This window comes from Pteropus alecto, unplaced genomic scaffold (genome assembly GCF_000325575.1).
Source record: "Pteropus alecto unplaced genomic scaffold, ASM32557v1 scaffold164, whole genome shotgun sequence".
NCBI classification, from domain to species: domain Eukaryota; kingdom Metazoa; phylum Chordata; class Mammalia; order Chiroptera; family Pteropodidae; genus Pteropus; species Pteropus alecto.
In genome coordinates, this window is record NW_006439568.1 from 6,735,722 (window position 1) to 6,758,760 (window position 23,039).

The 23,039-nt window shown below is 41.4% G+C and overlaps 1 protein-coding gene across 1 annotated transcript in view; it reads right to left on the reverse strand.

Annotated features, from left to right (window-relative positions):
- Positions 1-23,039, reverse strand: part of COL14A1 (collagen type XIV alpha 1 chain) — a 196,094-nt gene that overhangs the window by 8,525 nt on the left and 164,530 nt on the right. Inside the window, 4 exon segments of the mRNA XM_015592952.1 lie at positions 10,386-10,574; positions 13,466-13,532; positions 14,605-14,640; positions 22,983-23,035. Coding sequence (XP_015448438.1) covers positions 10,386-10,574; positions 13,466-13,532; positions 14,605-14,640; positions 22,983-23,035 — 345 coding nt within the window.

Here is a 23,039-nt window from a genome sequence, read left to right on the forward strand (position 1 = left end):
AGTCGGCACATTTTCTCTGACCTGACACTCAGAAATCAGCCCTGTGGTTATCACATTTCCTCAGCTTATTTCCCTGGGTTTACACCCTTGACCTTTGCTTTGAGCAAGACTTAGGGGCAATTTTCAGAGGATTTATCCTGCTCACACTGACTACATGCCCAAGATCTGGCCCTTGGTTATTGCTTTCCTATTTTCTTTGGCCTGTTGGCCTCTGAGAAGGGAAGACTTTACTCATTTCTGTGCCCCGGACTGAACCAGGCACACGAGGCTGGAGTCTCGTGCTATTCCATGGAGCACGGTCTGGATCCCAGACCCTGTGAGCAATAACCAGGACTTATGCTCAGGCAGATACGCAAGGCCTGGTTAATGCTTTCATTGTAATTCTACCAAAAAGTCACAGCTTTGTTATTATATTGTCTGTTGCCTGGGAAATGCTGGCAATGAATTGCAAGTAGAGTCTGTTTTTCATCCGGCGTATGTTTGAAAGCCTACTAGGTGCAAGGTACTGGACCAGGTACCCAGCTACAAGATGGCAGATTAATCGGACTCAATGCTACAAGTATGTTTTGCATTCTCCTGGTCTCTGCTATTTCTACAAATTCGACTAGGATTAGAGCCAGCACGTGCAACTCCACGTTTTGGGCGAAGGTCACCAAAACTGGAAAATACACGGTCACTTTAAATGTAAACAAACTTTGCAAAATATTGCTACAGGTTCCTCTCCCTATTGCCTTTTTCATAAAACAATGGGCCAACTAGTATGCCTCTGTGATTTGGGGCTCAGCCAGGGAAAGAAACCATTCTAGATCTTTCAGGCAGATGGAATTTAATACAGAGACTTGGTTACATGGGTAATAAAAGGACCAAGAAACCAAATAAAGATAATGAGCAACCCATAAACCAGCAACAGCAGGAAGCCACTGTCACTTGATCCTAGGGGCACAGGGATGATGGGAAGAAATGCAGTGGCTGGAGCCCAGCATCTAGGGCCTTCTGACACGATCGAGAAGGAGGGTGAGGAATTGTCCAGTGGAAGTGGAAGCCACACAGGGTTGTAGCCACAGCTGGAGCCACAGAGGAGGCAGGGGGAGGGGGAGGGGAGAAACGTCTTGATTTTTCCCTTCTTCAGACCCTCGAAGCTTCTTGCTGCTTGAATCTGCCCAGGAGCACAGGGCAAGGGAGTCTGAAAACATAGCGAGCACAGGTAAAGGATAGAGAAGGGCAAACTGAAAGCAAACTGCCCAGCGCAGTCCCAGTAACAGGCACAGAGAATTCATAGGCAAAAGCGCCCTTCCTGCCTATGGCAAGCCGCCATGCAGTAGTAGGGAAAACGGACAAATTAATGAGTAGCTATAGTGCAGCATGAGAATAACTACAACAAAATAATGGAGCACAGAATTGAGGTATCTGTGGGGAATCGCAGAAGGCTTTCCAATACAGCTGACGCCTGGAGTCTTGAAGAGCAGGCATTGGCCCCGTAAAGAAAGAACAGATGGAAGTAAGTGCATGCACAGAAGCCTGCAGGTGAGCAAGAACAGGGCATGCCTGGGGAATGCGGAGCGGCTGGGTATGGCCTTGGCAGCTGCGTTGGGGAGTGGCCGAACAAGAGGCCAGTCTAGGGCAGGTCATGACGAGCTTTGTGTGTCAGACTCAGGAGCCTGGATACGGCCCCTGACAAGCATGCGACCCCTTCAATAACTATCTCGTTTTTTGTTTGTAACTTCATACTCTTTAACTCCAAACTGTTTAAGCGTCAGGCCCCAGAAAACCTAGATCTACCCCTGCTGGTGCAACTAAGCAATACAATTAGTTAAGGTGGGCTGGAATCCTGTGAAGCTTAACGCCACCGATAAACACGGTGCTGGTCCCACGGAAAAGCCAGAGGAAAACGTGTTGAATCACATTTCTACCCGGTGGTCTTCCCAGTGGTCAAAGGAACACACTGATCACATGACAATCAAGACAATGAAATATTTTACACTTTAGGTTTTTGTAGTTTTATCATATAAACGAGTACATGTTACCTTGCCAATTCACTTGCTTACGATCAAGGTCAGAAACTTAGAAAATGGCAAAGTACATTTCTCCATTTAAAAATAGGAAGTTTCTTTCTCTCTTCCCTTTCCTCCCTCACACACAGAGGCAATACAGGAGGAGGTCTTTTGATCTCTGACCACAAACATCTAAATTAGACCCACATTTGGGCATGGAAATGTCCAATGCATCTGCTATGTTATATGCATTTCCTACCCAGTGTAACCAAAACTCCTATTTAAAAATCTCACCCTGCTTTTCTGGCTAAATTTATACAATGATGATTTGAAGAAAATGCTGACATTGTCAAGTTGGCAGTACTTGGCTATTAACAGGATGTCTTAGGATTGACGTACTATAATCACATGAACTTCTGCTTATGTCGTGGCTCTAGGGTGAATGAGAGATGGCAGCCAAAAAGCTGGCGGTGATCAACAGCATCAATCATTTATGACTCATGAAATAACTATCGTATTTCAGGTATTATGAGGAATAAAAGGAAAAGAGACATTAAATACGGTCTTTGGTGAGCTGGTAAGATCGGATGAGCAGAAATGAAATCACTAAAGGAGAATTCAAGACAATATGTTCTACCTGAGTGCTAAATGTATGTTTCCCACAGTAATGAGGTAGAGGTCAGCCATCTATTCATTTATCAAATATTTGCTGAGGCTCCTCAGGCGCGATGTAGAGATGAAAGGCATCGCTCCATCCGAGGAACTCACAGTCCAGGGGGAAGACAAGTATATCGATAATTACAAGATAATGGGAAACTGCTGTGACTGGACGCAGGCACCTGGGGACAGAGGCGCACGAATGGGGGAGTTCTTACTTGGTCTAGTCCAGTTGGAATAACGCAGCGTAGCAACAACAAACCCATGGGCCAAAGAACCATGGTGAAGAATGAGTGGTCTGGCAGAGGTGACTCTTGAAATGAGTTTCTGAAGTCTGAAAATGAATGAGCCAGAGGAAGGAAGAGGGTTCTGGGGAGTGGGAAGAGCATGTGAAAATCCCCTCCCACCCCAGAAAGTATACGAACAGAACACAACAGGGATCAGCACTGAGTGTGGAAGGAAAGGAAAAGGCATGTATGAAGAACGTGGTACACTGAATTAGCGGTCTAAATTCTTTACCACTTTACAATAGAATTATACGTCCATTCTCACGCTATGAGCTCATGTGTCTCCCTACCCGTTGGACTTGGGCTTGGCCATGAGACTCGCTTTGACTAATGGGATATTAGTGGCAATGACATGAACAGAGGCTTGAAATATGATTGGGGGGTTGGACGACCCTATTTTGTTTTTGTCATTGCCACAAGGAGAATGTACCCTAAGGAGCTATTCCCCGTCCAGCCAGGACCCCAGCAGAGCAGAGCGGCCCCTGTCCTTCCACAGACATGTGGTGAGAAATCATATTTATTGTTGATGCTACCAAGATTTTTGTGGTTTGTTATGCATCGAAAGTTGACTAATACCGAGAACACTGAGCAGTTCGGTTTGGCTGGAGAAAAGGATATATGCTTGAAATGAAGCCGATTGAAAAATATGAACCAGGACCACACAAGGGTATCCTACTGAGGTGGTATCAACCTTGAGCAGTATTTCTAGCACAATACCCATCACCCCAAACAGCACCTGAAATCCAGCAAAAAGAATCTGCTATGACCTACTACGCAGACCTCCAATTAAAGATTTCAAAACATTTTAAGCTACAGCAACAATTATGTTAGCTTTCATGGAAAAAGGAGACAAAATACGTTACAGCTTTTGTTATTATAAATAGTCATAGACCACTAAGTACAAAGGGTAGGGACACAATATGATGATAATTTTAGTTTGTCAATTGCTTTTTAAAAAAATCATTCTTTGTGTTTATTTGGAAAGTGATTTTATCCTGACTGTAATTAATTCCAGAAACAGGAACACACCAAAAAAACTTGATCTACAAAAACATTTTTCCTGTAGGTGCTACTCTTTCTAGGTGCTTAAATCTATATCTTATATTTCCCTCTAAAAAAGCTACATCTGGCATTTGAATAATTTAAAGGCGGGGGGAGAGGAAAATACCCATTTAAATAGTGAAAACAGGCAGATGGGAGTGAGCCAAGCTTTCACCAGTGTCCTAGAAGTTGGATTGCTTGCAAATACCATTCTTAGGGATGAACGCATCACCCTGTTTACACTGCAAGGCCAGGGGCCTTGACTTAATTTAGAGGACTGTAATTAAACACATATTCACAAATTCTGTGATGCTCTTCTCTTCAAAATGTATAGCCTAATTCCCCTCTGCTTGAGGGTAGGCTGAGCTTAGTGACTCCCTTCTAAAAGAATATGCTAAAAGTCAAAGCTTGTGATGTCTGGGACCAGGCAAAAAAGGCAGTGTGAATTCCTCCCTCCTGTGTCTCTTGGCCCCTGGTCTCAGGAAGGCAGCCACTACGCTCCAAGAACATTCAAGCACCCTATGGAGAAACACTCTCTTCTCAGGCTAAATGTGAGCAGAGCAGTCAGGGAGGGCCTGAGACCCCTGCCAGCAGCACAGTGAGTGTGCCACCTTGGAAGCAGATCTGCCAGCTCCAGTCAAGCCTTCAGATGACTATCCCTGCCTGACATCTTGACTGCAAGACCCTGAGCCAGAACTATCCAGCTAAACCACTCCAAATCCCTGGCCCATAAAAACCATGGTCACATGTGTCTCGTTGTTTCAAAGTACTAAGTTTTAGGATAATTTGCTACACAGTACTAGATCACTAACACGTAGAGCTTCTCTGTGCAGTCAGGAATGTAAAGAGTCACTTTGCAATAGGAAAAAAAAATCCCTGTGGAATACAAGAGGCTACAGAGAAAAAGAGAAAGAGCTTCATTGCCAAGGCCTTAAGGTTAACATACATTAGCAAAACTCAATCTATCCATCAAACCTTCAGGGAAAGGTCTTGTTCCAAATGACATTCAGATTGGACTTTACCAAATAATTATTGGGTGAGAAAAGAGAAAACTCTATCTCTATTTCTCTGGAGTTCACCTGTCAGGAGATGAGAGACAGAAGATGAGGAACCAGAAGAGGAAGAAGGCAAACAAGTATTTCAGCAGATTTTCATCAGCAGTGAAGAGACTATGTCTCATGGAACTGAATATCAGTTATAACACTACATCACAGGGAAGACTTGTAAACATTTAAGCATCAATTAGCAAATTCTTATGGGAGCTCTTCCAGCCTTCTATCTTTAATCAGGTTGATCTGACCCATAAAGATAATTTTTCCAGGAATAAACCAGGATACAAGGGTCATTAAGAAGTTTCACAGACACTTACCATCGAGGCGTTCCTGGCTCATAGCCGCTATGCTTTAATTTTGAATTTGTGACCAGTTTTCTCCCAAATGTATCTTCAGTGCCAACAGCTTTTTCAACCACAGAAATATTGAACATTAGAAACCTACTTCTCTCTTAAATGACTCTGGGACCCAGCTTTCTCTCTAGACTTCTCAGCCTTGTTGATTCAAAGTGAAACCATAGCATGAGCAATAGGGACTCAGATTCAGCTTTAGTGTGTGCGTAGCATTTCTCTGCCCCATCTGCCATTTCTACGTCTCTGAAAGGGACTGTCACTGACTTACGGCAACCAGAGTATGGCTGATTATTTCTCTACCTGTGTTGCTTGGGGGAGGTCAGTTATGATTCATCTTCTCATCTTTCTCCTGTCCCCTTTTCTCATTTTCTACAACAAACTCCATCTTTTTTAGGTAAACCACTGAACCTTACAATTGGTACAAATTAATCCTTAAATCTTGTCTTTCTTTACTCAATTGTTAGAAATCTGGTCATCTGTGGCAGGAAAAGCTCGAGGGTAATAATTTCCCAGCCTCAAAAGTCCCTCGGGACTTCATCTTCAAAGAACAACAAAAAATTAATCTGAGTAACAAACAAAATGTGAAATTTTCTCTCAATTGCAGATGACATTCCAACACGATTATTATTTCTACCCTCAATAAAATATTGGCGTGACTAGAGCTCCTGGCACCCAAAATATTTGATTCCACAGTGTAAATGTAAAGTGCTAAGGACATTTATAGGGATCAATTAGTCCCAATGGAGAAAGATTTTTGAATGACACCTCCCAGCCATTTCCACTCTACTTTTCCCAGGCACTGGCACGGGGAAAGACACTGTGACTGTGAATTCATGGAAGGCTCCTCTGGAGAAGGTTTTCGTAGGAAAAAGAAATATAATGGAAAACCAAGAGATCTGTTAAGCTAGGAACATGTACCTTAAAAAGGAGGAGAAGGTAATGTACATTTATTTGCATAATGCCAATGATGTATTTGCTATCTGAGTAGATCTTCACCGTGAACACAATAGAGACAAATGCAGAAAGATTAAGTAATCGATAAAGCTCAACCATATCAGCCTGAATTTGTAGCTGTTGCATTCTCAGTAATTATTAAATATAAGTAGAGTCCGACTTCTTCATTATGCTTCCAATACAGTCATGCTGAGAATTTACATATTGGCATAAATTGAGTATAAATTACTTCCCGTTTTCTGTATTATATTACACTAGAGGGCACTCTAGTTTTTTAAAATTGTGTGTAAAGATAGGTTATATCTATTATCTATGAACTTTGTTTTAGAACAATAAAAGATGTTGCAAATTATTTGTCACAAAAGGATACAATATGTTTGCTAGGGTTGAGAAGTTTTAAAGGTTTAGCCCTTCCCCACCTCAGGACCCCTGCACATGCTATGCCATCTCTGTCTAGAGTGCTCTCCTCTGACTCTTTTACTATTATGCCAAACTCTTAAGCTTTTAGGTCTCAGCTGAAACATCGCTAACTTGACAGAGTAAGTCAGAGTCTACTCTGCCATGCTTGTAGAGCATCCTGAATTTTTTCACAGCATTTATAACAACTGAAATTAAACTACTCATGCATCTTTTGTTCAATATCTGTCTCCATGCTAGGCACATGAAAGACTGGAAATGTATGCTCTGTTTAGCACTATGTCCTTAACGCCTAGCACCATGCCCAGCAGGTAGTAGATGCTCAGTAAATGCTTGTTAGATGAATGAATGAAGACCCAGGAAGATTAAGTTGTAAGATCAAGCAGCCAAAATTATATAGCAGGTATGTGGCTAAGCTAGGATCTTAACTCTTGTATGATGGATGTCCCAAACCCTGTTCTTTCCATCTTGTCGTGCTGTTTCCAGTTAAAGCAGCATCACAACTAGTAAAGTGAAAACGGTTTCTCTTTTAAGATAGCAGAAGTAAAACAAGATTGAATTGCCTTGTTCCAGGTTTCTCCCCTACTTGCCCCCAGAGTGAGATACTACAATAGAAATATAACTTCTACAGGTATACTCTCGAATTGCTGGATTCATGACCAGTTTCTCTATAGGTAATTTCCATACTTGGACTCTTATATAGCCTGGGCACATGCTTGAATCTTAGAAGAATCATCAAGTGCCAAAATGTGAAACCATGGGAAATGTTTTTATCACATTTATATTTATCCAACTGATCACCCGGCTTCATCTCCAAGCTGGTCCTTTGCCAGGTCATGGATGTCCCACAACTATCCAAACACAGCAGAACAAAGTGCACAAGGGGCTTGCAAGCCGTACAACCACAGCCCGCTCAGACATTCTGATCAGTCCAGCAGTTCCCATGTTTGGAAGTGTGGTTATTCGGAGCCATCACGAAACAGGGTTTGCCAGACCTTGTGCAGTTCTGGCCTCTCCTCTGTGAAGCCCCCTCTAAGCAATGAATTCGTGGCAGAGTGGAGCAAGCACAGGTATTCTGGGATCATACACATCTGGATTTGAATTCTGCTCCCTTATTGTTCCACTGAGCGACCCTGGACAATTGACAATCTAGCTGAGCCTCGGTCCCCTCACCTGAAAATAAGGCTAATACTGATCCATAAGGTTTTTATGAGCATTAATAATTTGCTAAGCAACTGACAGTTTATCAAATAGTTACTTAATAAATGCCAGTGCCCTTTTTTATCAAAGGCCACAGTGATGTCTTCTTCTAAGTTTTGATAACGTTTACTTCCTATATAACTCCCTTAGCATGTACCATCTCCCAGCCTGAACATTCAGTAATGCTTCGTATTCCTTGTCCAAACCACACCTCTTATTTTATCCAAATGAGAACATGTGTATATTGGACTGAGCACAATATTGGCAGATACATTTGGTGCCTAAAACCGAAAGTCATAATAATAACATTCTCTTACACGCTGCCAAGCCAAAAGCCTTACATAAGTCCTGCATTCAATAAATATTTGCTGATTTACTGTACAAAATAAACCAGATATAAATTCCAGCCATTATGGATATGCCATTTAAACATGAAAATCATTAGCTGTATGGTTCCTCTGATCTAAAACTTTTGGGATGTGGGCCTTAACCACACCCCTCAACTGGTGATCAAATAAAATCACCTTCCCTCAGGCTCAAAGAGCATCTCACTTTTTGTCATCCTCCATGTATTTGTGAAATTCAGGATTTTGCTTGCCCACTATATTCTTTAGGAATATCTACACATGTATATGTGTGTGTGTGTGTGTGTGTGTTTTTGTCATCCTCCATGTATTTGTGAAATTCAGGATTTTGCTTGTCCACTATATTCTTTAGGAATATCTACACGTGTGTGTGTGTGTGTGTGTGTGTGTGTGTGTGTAAGAAAATTGTATCACGGAAATTCTTATTTCAAAGATTCTCTGGGCCACTGTTTGAGAACTCCTAGGTGATCTTCTGGTCTAAGCATTCAAGTGTTCTTGCAGAACAAGAAAGACTCAGCCTGGCAAGAACAAGGAAGGACTTACAAAAAGAACAAAGACAACTTGTGACTTGCTGTAAGTGACTCAAGTGCTGGCTCCATGCTCCCGGAGTCACAGCTGATCCATCACCAACACCATTAGAGGTGCCCTGCTGACAGAAGTGGCCACCTCCTGGCTGCCAGATCTTTGGTGTCCTGCAAGGAAATTATGCCTTTCTCTACATCTGCTGATTTAGTAGTGCCCTGGTAAAGGAAAACCTTCAGAAAAGAAAATCAGAGCTGGGTCATAGTCAAAGCAATAATTACCTAGTGAGTACCTATTATGTGCAAAGCAGTGCAGACCTGATTCCTGCTCCCAGCAAACTAGCTATTCACTAACACCTGCTGGTGCTAAAATGGGTAGAACAGACAGTCAGGGGTTCAGGGGGTGGAGACATTTGTGGTCTGAAGCGATCAACAAAAATTTCATGCATGAGACAGGGATTAAGCTGAGCCTTGAACTAAGAGTAAGATGCACGTAAGATGAGAAGGGAAAGGACGTCTCCAAAGGAAGAACAATAGGCACAAAAATGATGAGGCAGAAATGCACTCGGCCCGTTGGTGTGGATCGAGACAGAATGTAAAATACGATCTATGTAATCTGCATTTTACATCCAGATTTTAAAAGAAATATATCCTACCCATCTCACAACAGCCACATGACTCACAGAGCAGACAGGTAATCATATGCTTTTCCTCAGATCTACATTCTGTAAATTCTTAAAAAATAGTTTTATTAGTTGTCTCTTCTCCCATCATTTTCTTTGTGGTTAATACTCAGCCCCAGTTTCTCACATTTCTTTGATCTACTTCTGGAGTGAGAGATCTTGGTCAGTTACAGAACTCGGTGAAATTCTATCAAAGTGTCTTATTATCGTATTCTACAATACTTCTAAGATCTATAAAGCGTAGAAGAAAAGACTAAGTAGGATCTCTGTTTCAAAGGAACTTTAGCAGGAAATATAAAACATCGGCCCTTTTAAATTATTAAATAAAATGCTGCCTCATATTATAGGAAGATGAGCCACAAACAGAATTTAATTTGAAGTTTAGAGCTGGCACGTTCCACACAGGCATATGTGAATCATATGTCAATATAGCTCATGACTCACTTCAGAGCTGCCTCTGACTGTTGCCCAGTATGGGCACTGCACAAAAAAAGCACCAGACCTAAGAAGTGAGCTCTCTGACTGCCATGCAGTATGTGTGATGCCACATATGTCCAGAAGAGGCATCATTTTCCGATTCTTCCACCGGGAAGGGACGTTTTTCTTAATTCCTCCATTTAGAGGAGACATGTTTCTCTCATTAATTCGAAAGCCTTTTATGAGGTGAGTTGAGGGTTCTGATCCTCCTTTTTCATACAAGCAAATGTGGCTCTTGATAAACGCTTTGTAGATTACTCAGTTTTCTCAGCCTTGGGGATAAATAAGCTGAAGAATAGATAGTGCAGAATTAATTCGGGTCTATTATTTTGGACTTTATCATCGTATAAGCACCACCGTTATGCTCTGCTTCATCGCCCCACTTACCTCGTTCTCCCGGGGTTCCTGGCACGCCTGCATTTCCTGGGAAGCCTGGGGTACCTGGGGGTCCTTGTTCACCAGGGGTTCCAGGTGAGCCTGGTCTCCCAGGCTCCCCAGGAGGCCCTTGGATGGTCCGGACTGACGAGGAATGGCTGGGAATCTGGTTGAGAATGGCTGTGTACCTGGACATGTGACCTGAGACGCAAAGCACAAAGGCAGCATTCAATCATCACACAAAGGAAGGACGAGCTAGTATGTGTCAAGGCTCCGAACAATTCTGTTAGACACCCATCAAAGGGGAAAGCACACCCCTCTGAGATATGTCGATTTCCAACTTGAAGGTTTTTACATTTTGCATTGGCTGATACACACAGCTGGATTATATTCAAGTTGCATCTCATGTGTTTGGAATTCCACAGCTCATGTCAGAATCTCAGTAAACATCACTGTACAGAAGTCATAAATTTTATCTTCACCCCCCCAGAATTTACCTGACCCCTAGACCCTCACCCAGCTGCCCCTCTTCTCTAGCAACTGCTCCCTCCCCAAATTGTCTTTTTTCCAACCCGCAAAGTCTTCTCCACCCTGTTGCTCACAAATCACCAGAGAAGTGCTCTGTTTCAACGTATCGTTTTGTTGCCAAGCCTTTTTGCAGAAATCTTTACTTGGGTCCCGGCTGTAGAAACTCCCACTAGCTTTATTTTTTAAAAAATCTGGCTCTCTCTTCCATCGTCACTTAACTCAGTTATGCCTGGAAGAATGTATTTTAATACTTAGAAGTACAAAGTACTTGATACCATAGTGCCTCATTTTTACCCTAGCATCATCAAGAGGCAAGGTTTTTCCCATGTAAGTGAATTTTCTTAATAATTGTTACTTACCCCTTCTCAAACATTCAAACTTAAATAGAGATGAGTAATCATTTTTAGAGGGATTCTTTCTAAAATATATTGAAACATTCTTAAGCGTAAGCCCATGACTGTAACTAGAATTGGCTTCCGGGTGACTTGGGCCCATCGGTAGACATGTCCATCAATGTTGGGTGGGGCCAGAATTTCTACAGCTACTTTTTCAGCTTCCTCTTTTGACCAGAGGGATGTCCTTTATCCCTCCTTTGACTGTCATCACTTTAACCTCACAGTTTCCTATGTAACTTTTCTTAGCATGATTCTTCTGATCAGCTCTGGACTAAATACCAGAGAACTGAGTTTGTGAGGAATTATATGCTAACTGATAAATCCAGTTCTGAAAAGGAACGTGAAGAATGAAGGAAGAAGCCCAGAGAAATCTGAAGTAGAGAGTGGGAAGGTGGCTGAGGTGCCAAAAACACAGCCTCTGGGTAGGTTAGTTCATAAAGTAGCACATAATCTCTTCTACGACTTTCTCTCACACCTGCATGGACAGGAGGGGCCTCCCGATTTCACAGACCCATTTCAACTTTTTTGGATAACCTCTCGCTGGCTTCCATTTCCTAGAAGTCATCCACAAGAATCTGAGAATTCCTGAGGGAAAAAACTCTGTTTTGAACTCTCACCTTTTGGGGGCACGTTTTAAATAATCATACATTTATACGAGATTTTCACTCCATAGCAGAATAAGACAGCAACTATTGTGAAATCTTCCACATACCGTGGTCAGTGAGTCATGTTAGGCTTTAACCATTAGGTTTCCTTAAACTAATTATCTGCTCATTTACATTGAATACTTTAAGTGAGAAACCTACAAAATAATCCAAGATACAGGCTAGCTGTTGACATATTCTACTTAATGTTCAATTTCCCTTTTACAATTTATTGTGTTTTTGAGAATCTTATTTTGTCGTTGAACTCGAACAGTTTCATTTAGTGGGTAAATTCTCTCTTCCACTCACATTTAGTTTGGGCAAAATAAAACAGAAAACGAAATAAAGTGAGAATACAGGGAGCATTACTACTGTGTCTGAAGATGGCAGCTTTGCAGTCATTTGCCCCGAGATTTTTTGTCTTAATGAAAAATCTCTCAAGCTCATGCTGACCTTTATTCCATGCTTTCCCCAGGGGTGGGTTCTGGGTTTATCTCCCACAGATGGACTTTTGAACCCAGTCCATAGGGCCTCCTGGGACACTTACAGGACTCCCAAACTTTCCTGGGTTAGATCAAAAGCTGTTAAGGCAGCCACTCAGGTAATGTCACCCCTGGAGGCAGAGGACACAATGGTGTGGAGTGGAGGGTAGAGTTAGGCCAGAGCTGGCGGGCTTCGAGAGGAATATTTCATCTCTACTTGGCCTCAGATCTTCCTGAGACTGAACAAATTACTGGCAAAGAGAATGGCCTATGTTAATAACTCTGGTTAGATTATTGAGACAAAATATATAGGTAGTTGCCAGGAGGGAAATGTACAAAATAGATGGGTGATAAATGAACGAGCAGGAATCTGTAATTGAAATACTGGACTCTGGAAAAGTTCAAGTTTAAAATGAAAAGAAAAAAATGCGATAGGTGTCATATCAAGTGTGTTCTGATGTGATTTTTAGCAAGAAGCACAAGTATCATATCAAATATCTCATGAAGACTCTGTATGTGTGTGTGTGTGTGGTGTGTGTATATGTATATTTTGGCATAAATCTTAAAGAATAAAGGAAGGGACCTTGGGCTAACCAAAAGAAATGGATAAGAAGGAGATATTGATTTAAATCTAGTGAGTTAATAGAAATTCAACACTGCGAATCACCTTTTCAAAGGTAGTTTCTGATGCCTTAGTCTGGCATTTTTCAACCGCTGAGTATTTAAGAAAAAAAAAAATCTATTAATTTGGCGAGATGAGGAAAGAGTAAGATTTGATCTGGGAAGCCAAATTAAATCTATCTGGATAACAGAGAGCTCTTGGACTGATGACACGGAGGAATTTGACATCTGCACCATCGATGTAGAAATAAATCTAATCTGTAACTTCTCTTAGATGGCTTAGCGATGGCCATCTGTGAAGCTTATGTGTCTACAACAAGAAAGAGCTTTAGAGGTATTCTCCTTAGTCATTACACTCATGGAAAAGGCAAAATTCCATCTGGACAAGTAACAGAAAACGTCTCTAACTATAATGCGCTTACTCTGGATGAGCTGTTCGCACACCTGGCGTGCCACCGCTCTCACCATGGCTTGAGACTGCAGGTCACCCTGGATGAGAAAAAAAAGCAAACTGACTCAGCCACAAGCCCAGACATGCGGCAGGACTTCCAAGATGGAGATCTGACGGGACTCACTGCTCTCACCTGGGCTCCTGCTTCTGGCAACAGGTAGGATTGCCCGCCATGGTGCACGCAGAGAAGAAGTAAGCAATTTAGCACTCATGGCGCAAGGTTCTTGAGAGACTTTATTAACTTAAAAAGCTCAAGAAAGCATTTTCTGTCCCAGAGTTTAAAAAATTTAATAGTTTTGAAATAAACCCGTGTGTGTGTGTGTGTGTGTGTGTGTATGTAGAAATAAATCTCTCTCTCTCTCTACACACACACACACACACGCACACACACATTTAATGCCTCATTTATAGCTCTTTAGAGCTTATAAAATGCAGCGCTTTCTCAAGCAGTGGCTTACTTAATACGAATGACAACTCAGAAGAAAGGTGTTAAACCCATTTTATAGACAGAGTTAAACACATTGCCCGAGTTTCCACAGAGGTAATTGGATGAGCCCAAGGTCACTGCTGTTTCTACTATAGCCAACAGCACAATTATTTTAGCAGCTGTAGAATTTCTCAAAGGAGAGATAAGGTCCCCCAAATAAGCTGATTTGAGTTTCGCAGCCAGCTCCTCGATTCCATGCCTGCTATTGTCTTTCTGGGTGCCAATATTGGAAAAACATGAGTCCCACTCTCTCCTTGGCATTTGTATAGAGCTTTTACTCGTCTGAAGCCTTTTCACATCCATTCTATAATTTCTTCATCAAATTCACTTTGTGAGTTAGATGAGTTTGATTCTCTCCATTTCTCCTTAAAGAAACAGACCTAAGGTCACCTAGCTGGATGGTAAGCAGATCTGCAACTAGGAATCAGCTCTCCTGACTTCCAACTCACAGGGTGTTTTCCATTTGAAAATGGGCTCAAGGTCCAATGAGTTGAAGAGGGAGTGGAGAGAGAAGGAATGTTTTAAGAGCACTGAATAATCATGACAGGACATGGTCATCATCAGGCTTATGCAACGAACTGTGTACAACTAGCTGGCTAGCAGGAGCCAGGCAGGATACTTACTCGTTCTCCTCGCTCTCCTTTTGCCCCTGGGACACCCTGTAAAATTTTAAATTGTCAAGTTACTTGTAACACTGCACTCAGCCAAGCATAGGGATAGTGCATCTCATTACAACATTTTTCTTAGCTCTAGTAATTCTGCAGTAAACACACACGTGACAGATATAAACAGGGACTGGTAACCCCACCAAACTGAAACAGTTTTTTTAAATACAGGACTCCTCCAGCCTTTTAATGCATAGACAGTATGTTTTAATATGAAATTGGGATCATGCAGCAACACTGCTTTGTAAGACATAGTTTCACTGAATAGGTTGTTCACACCTTTCCGCACTGAACACCACTCTCTGAATTGTACTCTACTGAATCTTCATTATGTGTCTCATTAATCTCTGCTGAAAAGCTAACCTGTTTCAATTTTTTGAATAATAGTTCTCAAAGATCTATTTGGAAAAGATCTTCCAACCTAAAAGTTCAAGTAAGAGATGAGGTCTGTGAACTCCTACATCCTTACTCTGCTTCTCATCCAGACTAAGAGCACATGATTCTCTCTTTAATCATGGGAGCCCCTGTGAACGTGAATTCAGGTGAATTATTACTTTGTTTTGTGCTTAGCTACTCTTTGACCCCTAAGAAACTTTACTATTACCATAAAATATTTTACTGAAGGAACAACGGTGTTTTCCATGTTTCTGCAATGAAATTACACTTATAATGCAAAACGTGTCTTCAGAAAGATTTCATCTTTTTGGTTCAACTCTGAGGTAGTGTAATAAATTCACTAAACAACACTTTTACGGTCTCTACCAAAAGGATAGCGATGGCACTTAGAGATAGAATCTGCCACATTGTCAGACTGTTCCCAGCTGTTACTACAATCTCGGCATCTTCTCCAAAATCTCTATTCGGTTAACAGTCACCCAAACACAAAATTCTGGGTTCACCCCATGGTGTGCAGGTAAACTGACTCTCTGGAAAAATAAAATGCCCTGGCTTGTAGTGCTTGCTGCTACTGGAGGTGTAAATACTTCTACAGTAGCTGATTTCAAGCTGCAAATGCGCTGTTACTGAAGATGGACCTGAGAAGGGCAGAGAAGCACGCAGTCGGCCCTCCTGAGCAGGTATGAGCCAGCTCGAGCCCACCATTGATTCTTTCTTTTCTTCTCCCTTCCCTTGCCTCTCACATGTCTGTTCACACACACACACACACACACACATTTTTGCATTGCAATTCCTCTTACATCCATCCCTTTTATTCCATCACTCTATCCTCGCCTTCTCACATCTGCTTCTTCCTTCTAACTAACCTCCCTAACCAGCTAATGACCTCCCTTCCAGTTCGTCCTCCACACAATCACTAGTTTCATCTTTCTCAGATACCACCAGCGCACAACTCAGAAAGCTCAGTGACTACTGACTGATGGTAGCTCTTCTTCTATTCGAAATCACTCAGGGGTGACAAAGTCAAAGTCCTCGAATTCAAAGTCTGGTTATTTAGCCCCAACCTCTCTGTCTCCTACTCTTCAAAATTACAATTTCTTATTCCCACAGACCTAGTCTACTTGGTGTATGAAAACATGTGAAATGTGAGAAAGGTATTAAGAATATATCTTCTAAAGGATCGACAGTGGAATATTCTAATACAGTATTTAGTTGGAATATCAGTTATTTGACACTAAATTTTCACTGTTGTATACCTTTATAAGTCAATGCATGGATTTCTCTTTTCCTTATGTGAATGATAAAATCTCTAACACTGGGGACCATACCTTATCTTACTTTATATTTTCAAAACCACCTAGCCTGTTTCTTGTACAAAAGAGTCACTCGAACATTCAATTAAGTCCAATATTAAATTGAAATATTTATTATAAACTAGGACTGTCATCTTCTTCTTCTGGCCTCGTTTCCTTTTGTTTTATTAATAAAATGAAAGGAAAATATTAACTGACTTCAACTAGAAGTATAAATCTACCCTTTAGTGTGTTGTAAGATAATTTTCTAATATTACATATGAGATCAATAATCAATGAAGCCCAACAGAACTTTCTTAAAAAATATACACACAGTCATACACATAATGGTAGAATCTTAGGGTTGGCATATGGGTCTTCATACTAAATTATTTCAATTTTGTGTGTGTTTGAAAATTTACATATTGATGTTTTGAGAAAAAATATAACACATGATATCTGCAAGCCACTTAAATGTTCTGAGTTTTTCTGTAAGATGAGGCCATTCAATTAAATGATCTCTGAGGTCCCTTGTAAGGCTAACAGGCTAGTATCTCACAATGCAGTCATTATTTGGAATGAGGTAACGCAAGTAACAGAAATCAGTGAAAAACACCAAAGCTGGATTTGCAAGAAGTATCTCAACCTCTACAAAGAAAGATCTTCACTATTTGTGATCTGTATTCCCAGTTCCTAGGACTATGTTTGGGACATGTCAGGCGCTCTAAAATATGTGTTAACTGAATGAGTAAATGGCTGAATTTCACTTCAGGTCTGGATGAAAGCCAATCTGTGCTTCATTTAACTGTCTTGATTTAAAAACATATTAAAGACACTCTCAGGCACTGGGTATCTAGAGTATTAGAAAAAGAGTTGATTCTATTAAAAAAGTACCCAACTTTCATTATAAAACTTTTTGCAAAAATCAGATTTATGAGGCAACCATCCCCCATTCCCCATTCTTTTGGAAAATAAATGTAATGGCCATGTCCTCTTCCTTCACTTCTTCAGGCTTCACAAATGGACAAGTTCCTCAAGACACAGTGATGTCCTCTGGTAGGTCCAATTGGACAAAAGAGCTACTTATGTCACCATGAAAGAAACCCAAATGGAAACAGCTTTTCCAGCTTCAGGTGTAAAACAAAAATCAGCAAACAAATATGAAATAAGTAAATATCTCACATTTTAAATATATTAAGAAACTTTAAATACTAATCGTTCATACGTAAGCGGCTTTTACTATGTCCCAAATACTGGTTTTGGCTCATTAACTCATTTAACCCTTAGAACAGCCCTATAAGATTAACTCATGTAATCCTTATAAGATTCCTCCAAGATAACCTCATTTATTTTTTATAACAACCCCATGAGATATTATTCCTATTTTACAGGTATGAAAAGTAATAAGATATTATTCCTGTTTTACATATAAGAAAAGTAAAGGTTAAACAACTTGTCCAAAGTCACACAACAAGAAAATGGAAAAGTTGGGACCTAAACCCAATCAGCCTGCCTCTCAAATTCATGCGCTCCCCCATACCTGCCTCTGCTGCCATGAGAGAGAACACTGCTCAGCAAACTCAGTAGCCAATAACTAACTTCTATTCCAGTGGAGATGACATCTTTCATAAGTAAATAATAATCAAAAAGCAAACATACATCCCTCCAACCTAACTCCAGTTATTCAGAATTAGGTTTTAACTTGAGTCCTTTCTTAAAATCCATTTTCTCTTGAGTATTTTTATTTCTGAACCAACATACGACCTGACATTTCCATTGCCAGCTATCATTGATGAAATGGGTTTATTTGAATCTTAGAAACAGAAATTCTAGTGCCAATCTGAGTGATCAGGGAAGTAGCAGCATCAGCTGTCAGCACCTTCTGGGACATAGGGCGGGTATGTTTATTTAGGCCTGAAATTCTTCAAATTCAGCCTCACGATGCTTGTTATTAAGAACAGCTAGGCAGCTTCAGTGAAATATCCATTTAGTGAAGTATCTGTATGGTAAGAATTTAGTTTTATTCCAACTTCTCTGACATCTTTCCTTTGATTTTTGCAAAGTAAAACAAAAACAAAATAAAAATTCCTGAGCAAATGAAGGCCCATAACCCCACAAAAGTAAGCTTTGAGGGAAAATACATCTTCCACGCAGATGGAGGCCAGAAAAAGTGGCACATTTTCCTTTAATTTCAGGAACACTTGAAATGTAAAGAAAAGAAACTACAGTAGCTACATTCATAGATTCGCAGAATTTTAGTGCTAAAGGGAAGAGGAATAATTTCATGGTCCAAGTCCCACATATTAAAGATGTCTGTTAACTAAAATCAAAACATCCTACCTCAACTCCAAAGGTATTCCATGATCTGACCTCCAATCTGTACGAATAATCTTTCAACACTCCCTCCCCTGAACATCAGCCTAACTGGAATGTAAACATACTCTCATTCTTTCTTTCTTTAAACAAATACTTTTTAAGCACCCTCTATGAAACTGAGGTAGGATCTAGGAATAAAAACAAGAGTATGATAAAATTTCTGCCCTCAAAGAACTATCATTTTAGTGGAAAGATGGATACTGACAGCTGAAGAGGTGACGGTGGCCTCAGACAGGAAGTGTGCGGTTTTAAACAGAGAATAGCCAGGAGGTCACCAGGTAGAGAAAGGAGGAGAAAGCAGCCCAGACAAATGAAAGAGCATCCCAGAAGGCAAAACAAAAACAAAAACAACACAAAAAAATACCCCCCAAAACGTAGAAGAGTATGGCATATGTCGGGGGAGCTTTAAATAATTTGAGGTGACTCAAGGACAAGTGAAGGGATGATATGAGATCAAGTTGGAAGGGAAAGTAAGGGCTGATTGTTGGGAAGGGCCACGTATACCTGGCTATATGTTTGGGACCCATCCTCTGGTGACAGGGATCCAGTGAGGAGATCTGAGCCAGGGAATGATATATCGGAGTGGCACTACAAAGACCTGGCAGCTGGGGAATGGACCAGAGCACGGGTGGGGCAGAGGCAAGAGGGCCAGTTGGAGTTTCCTGTGATAATAATCTTGGTGAGGAATGAAGAGGGCCTGAAACGAAATTGTGGCAGTGGCGAGGAGGCAAGAGAAAAGAGATGAAAAATATTAAAATGTACAAAAGAGAGGGGGGAACTTGGGTTGGCTTTACGTCTACCCCCTATCTTGGTGGGTGGAAGTCACACCCATCTTGCAAGATCCCACTGAAATACTGGCTCCTCGGGGGCTGCTGCCCCCACCCCCCAGCCCAGGAGGACATCTCCCACTCTGTCTTTCTCTGTCTCTTTCAATGGACCTTTCATAGCAACTTCCTCGTCTTTCCCTTAAGGCATTTCTCACTTTCTGACTTTTTTTATAGTTTATATAAAAAAAAAACACATCATTCTCTCTAGATGGTCCACAAATGTCGAAAAATATCTTGGAAGTCATTTGTACTCCTCAGAAACCCTTTCTCTCATATATCTTGTACATATTGTGGCTACCCAGTTGGTATCTTTGAATGAATGAATTAGGAAACGGGCATCCTGAGAGGCTAGGTACATTGCTCAAGTGATGCAGCTCACACAGTTTAAGTCACGTCAGGGCCACATCTAGAACCTAGGTGTGCCCATTTCTAATGCAGTGATCTTTAAATGATGTAGCACTGGACCTACTGCCTATATTGATTTCAAACTAAACGCATGGCCCCTTCTTCCATGTGCTTCATCACCATCGGCTCCCCTGCAGGGAGGCACTGTATTTTAGCCTGCACTTACACCTCAGGTAGGAATTCTGACCACAGAAGCAGCGGTGCACATTCCGCCCCGGGAGCAACACCCAGCAGCTGAAGGCCGGGGGCATGAAAGCCAGTGTTCCTGGAACCAGCTCATAGGAAGCACGTTGATATTCTCAGTGAAGCAGTCTGTCTTTCTTGGTCTCTTTCTCTCCGGCCTTCCTAGACAGACATCCATGGGAAAACAATCGAGGCCTTAACACCATGACACCGAGCCTGCCTTACTGGTCTTGCAAGTCTGGCAGCCAGCAGGCATCTGGTTGCTCAGGGCCCAAAACCCAGGGAAAAGTCTGGGCTGGACAGTGCAGAGAGGATACCCAAAGCTTGCCGTGGCTTTCCCGCCCAGTGTCTATGAAACCAGACAAAATGATTTCTGCCTCCGATAAAAGTGCCACCATCAAGGGCCCTTTTTGATTTGTAGCAATCAAAGATAATATTATTAGCAAGTGTTTCATTTCTGGAAAAAAAAAAAAGTTTGCTGGCTTCTCTGTATGCTCCATATTTAGAGTCTGCTCAGAGTTACAAATGGCCAGGTGGATGAGCAGGGCGGGGTTCTCTTTCTCTAATGTGTCCCATGACTAACTCCACCCCTCGTCCACCCCATTGTCCTCTCCTGAAGTCCCCAGAGTCCGCTCTTCTTTCCTATCCCATCCCTGGTGGCTTAGGATCAACCCAGCTTGGTTTAAGAGAAGCCAGTTCTAGGAGATGTCAGTAAGGGTGCCACGCACAAAGTCACTTCACACACCAATACACTTGTTTGTTGTCTAACCAAATTAAACCAGTTCTTTGCTTTTTCTTCTCGTTTCACTTCACGATGCCTCAAATGCCTTTGATGTCCTAAAATCGCTCTTGGCTTTCTGAGAAGCGGATTTAGTCCACACTGTCTCTGGATACTCTTAACCAGAAGCCCTTGCTCTCTGAGCCCTGCTGGCATACTTGGGAACTCTTGTTCCCAGGAGCACATTTAGAAAAGCAGACTAAAGCTTGGTAGCAGAGATAATATTTTCAAATTTCTTTTCTGGTGAGAAGTAGCCCAGAATCAAGTGAGCGGATAAGTTTTCAGTGAAAGGGGCATGTGTGTATGTGTGTGTGTGTGTGCACATGTGCTCACGCGAGGGTGTCAGTATATGTTTCTGTGTGCTTGATCATACTAGGTGATATCATTTTGGATAAAAAAAAAAAGACGTGAAAATAAAGCAATTTATTTTTTTTGTGACTCACTGTCATCTTGATTTGAAAAGAGATCTAAATGTGTTTTGAGCAATGGCAATGTACTTAGAATAAGTAGATGACTGCTAAGGAGGGCATTTATTTGGGTGTGCAAATTAGGATGTGTTTGCTGAAATCTGGAGACATTTTTTATTTTCATATCTTGTGTGTGTTTGTGTATCGCACATGCGTCATGTGAATCATAGCTTAGAAAAGAACTCTGAGGCTGAAATGATTTTATGGGAATGAGTTTCAGAAATAAAGAGTAACATGACTGGATCACTAGAAGGAGAGAGTATCTTTCTGAATAAGAATCAATGTTTCTGTAATGTCTTATTCACTCTGGTAGCTAGAAAAGCCCCTCCCCGCCCTAAAGTGTTCATACTCTAATCTCAGAATCTGTGACTGTATTACCTTATGTGGCAAAAACGATTTTGCAAATGTGACTTAGTTAAGGATCTTGGGTTATGTATGGTGATTATCTAGGGCTATCTGGGCAGCCCAAATGCAATCACATAGGTCCTTAAAAGCAGAGAACCTTTCTGGCTGTGTTCAGAGAGAGACGGGACTGGAAGAATGCTCAGAGAGATGTAACACTGCTGGCTCCGAAGACAGAAGCGGGCCGTGAGCCAAGGTATGTGGGAAGTCTACAGAAGCTAGAAAAGGCGGGGAAATAGATTCCTCCCTAGAACCTGCAGGAAGGAAACATCGACACCTTGATTTTAACCCCGTGAGACCCGCGTCAGACTTCCAACCCACAGGACTTTAAGATAATACATTTGTGTTGTTTTAAGCCACTGAGACTGAGCTACTTTGTTACAACAGCAGTAGAAATCTAATTCGTTGCCCTCTCTTTCCTTCACCGTTCAGATTCTTAGCATGTCTGTGGTCGTGCAAACATTTATCCATCTCAACCACTTCGGTTTATGGATACGGACGTCATTAATCATAGACAATAGGAGAATGCTAAGACCTACACCTAGAAGGGACAACTTATGAGTCATAGAAGATGCCAAATGTGGCTTTGGGGGCCATGTAATGGAACTGCCTTGTTTTACAGATGAGAAAACAGACCCAGATGTTCTCACTGGTTTCTCACCCATTCTCCCCTCCCACTCCCAGTGATCACAATTAAACACCAATGTTAGAGATTAGAAGCACAAAGTAGGAGGTAATTAGTTTCATTCACTGCGCTTTTATTTAAACACGACTATTTGCTTGTGTCGAGTGTGTTTTAATGGAAAATTATGTCTTTCTTGGAGAACTTAGAAAAGATAAACCTACTGCCATTCTCGCTAACCCTTGAGTTTCTCGAGACACATCTAATTAACACACAGTTACTGTACCCAATTCCTATGAAGATGACATGGATTTTACTTAGTCAAATATGAAATAACAAACCATGGAAATATATATAAGCAGAAGTGTAACTAATTATTCCCTATTGGGACCATCTGTCTTTAGCCAAGACATATGCACAGTCTGACCTTAATCTTTATCCTACGAGCTTCTTTGTTTCTCTGTATGGAATCTCATAGCATCCAAGACTGAATAAACACTTTTGACCAACAGAGATAAATATAAACACATAAGTAAACCAGAGGGATGACTGGGCAACCATAGTGACTGGTTACTGTGGCATACTCACAGGAGGTCCCAGGGCGCCTTGTGGTCCCACACTTCCTGTGATCCCTGGGACTCCTGG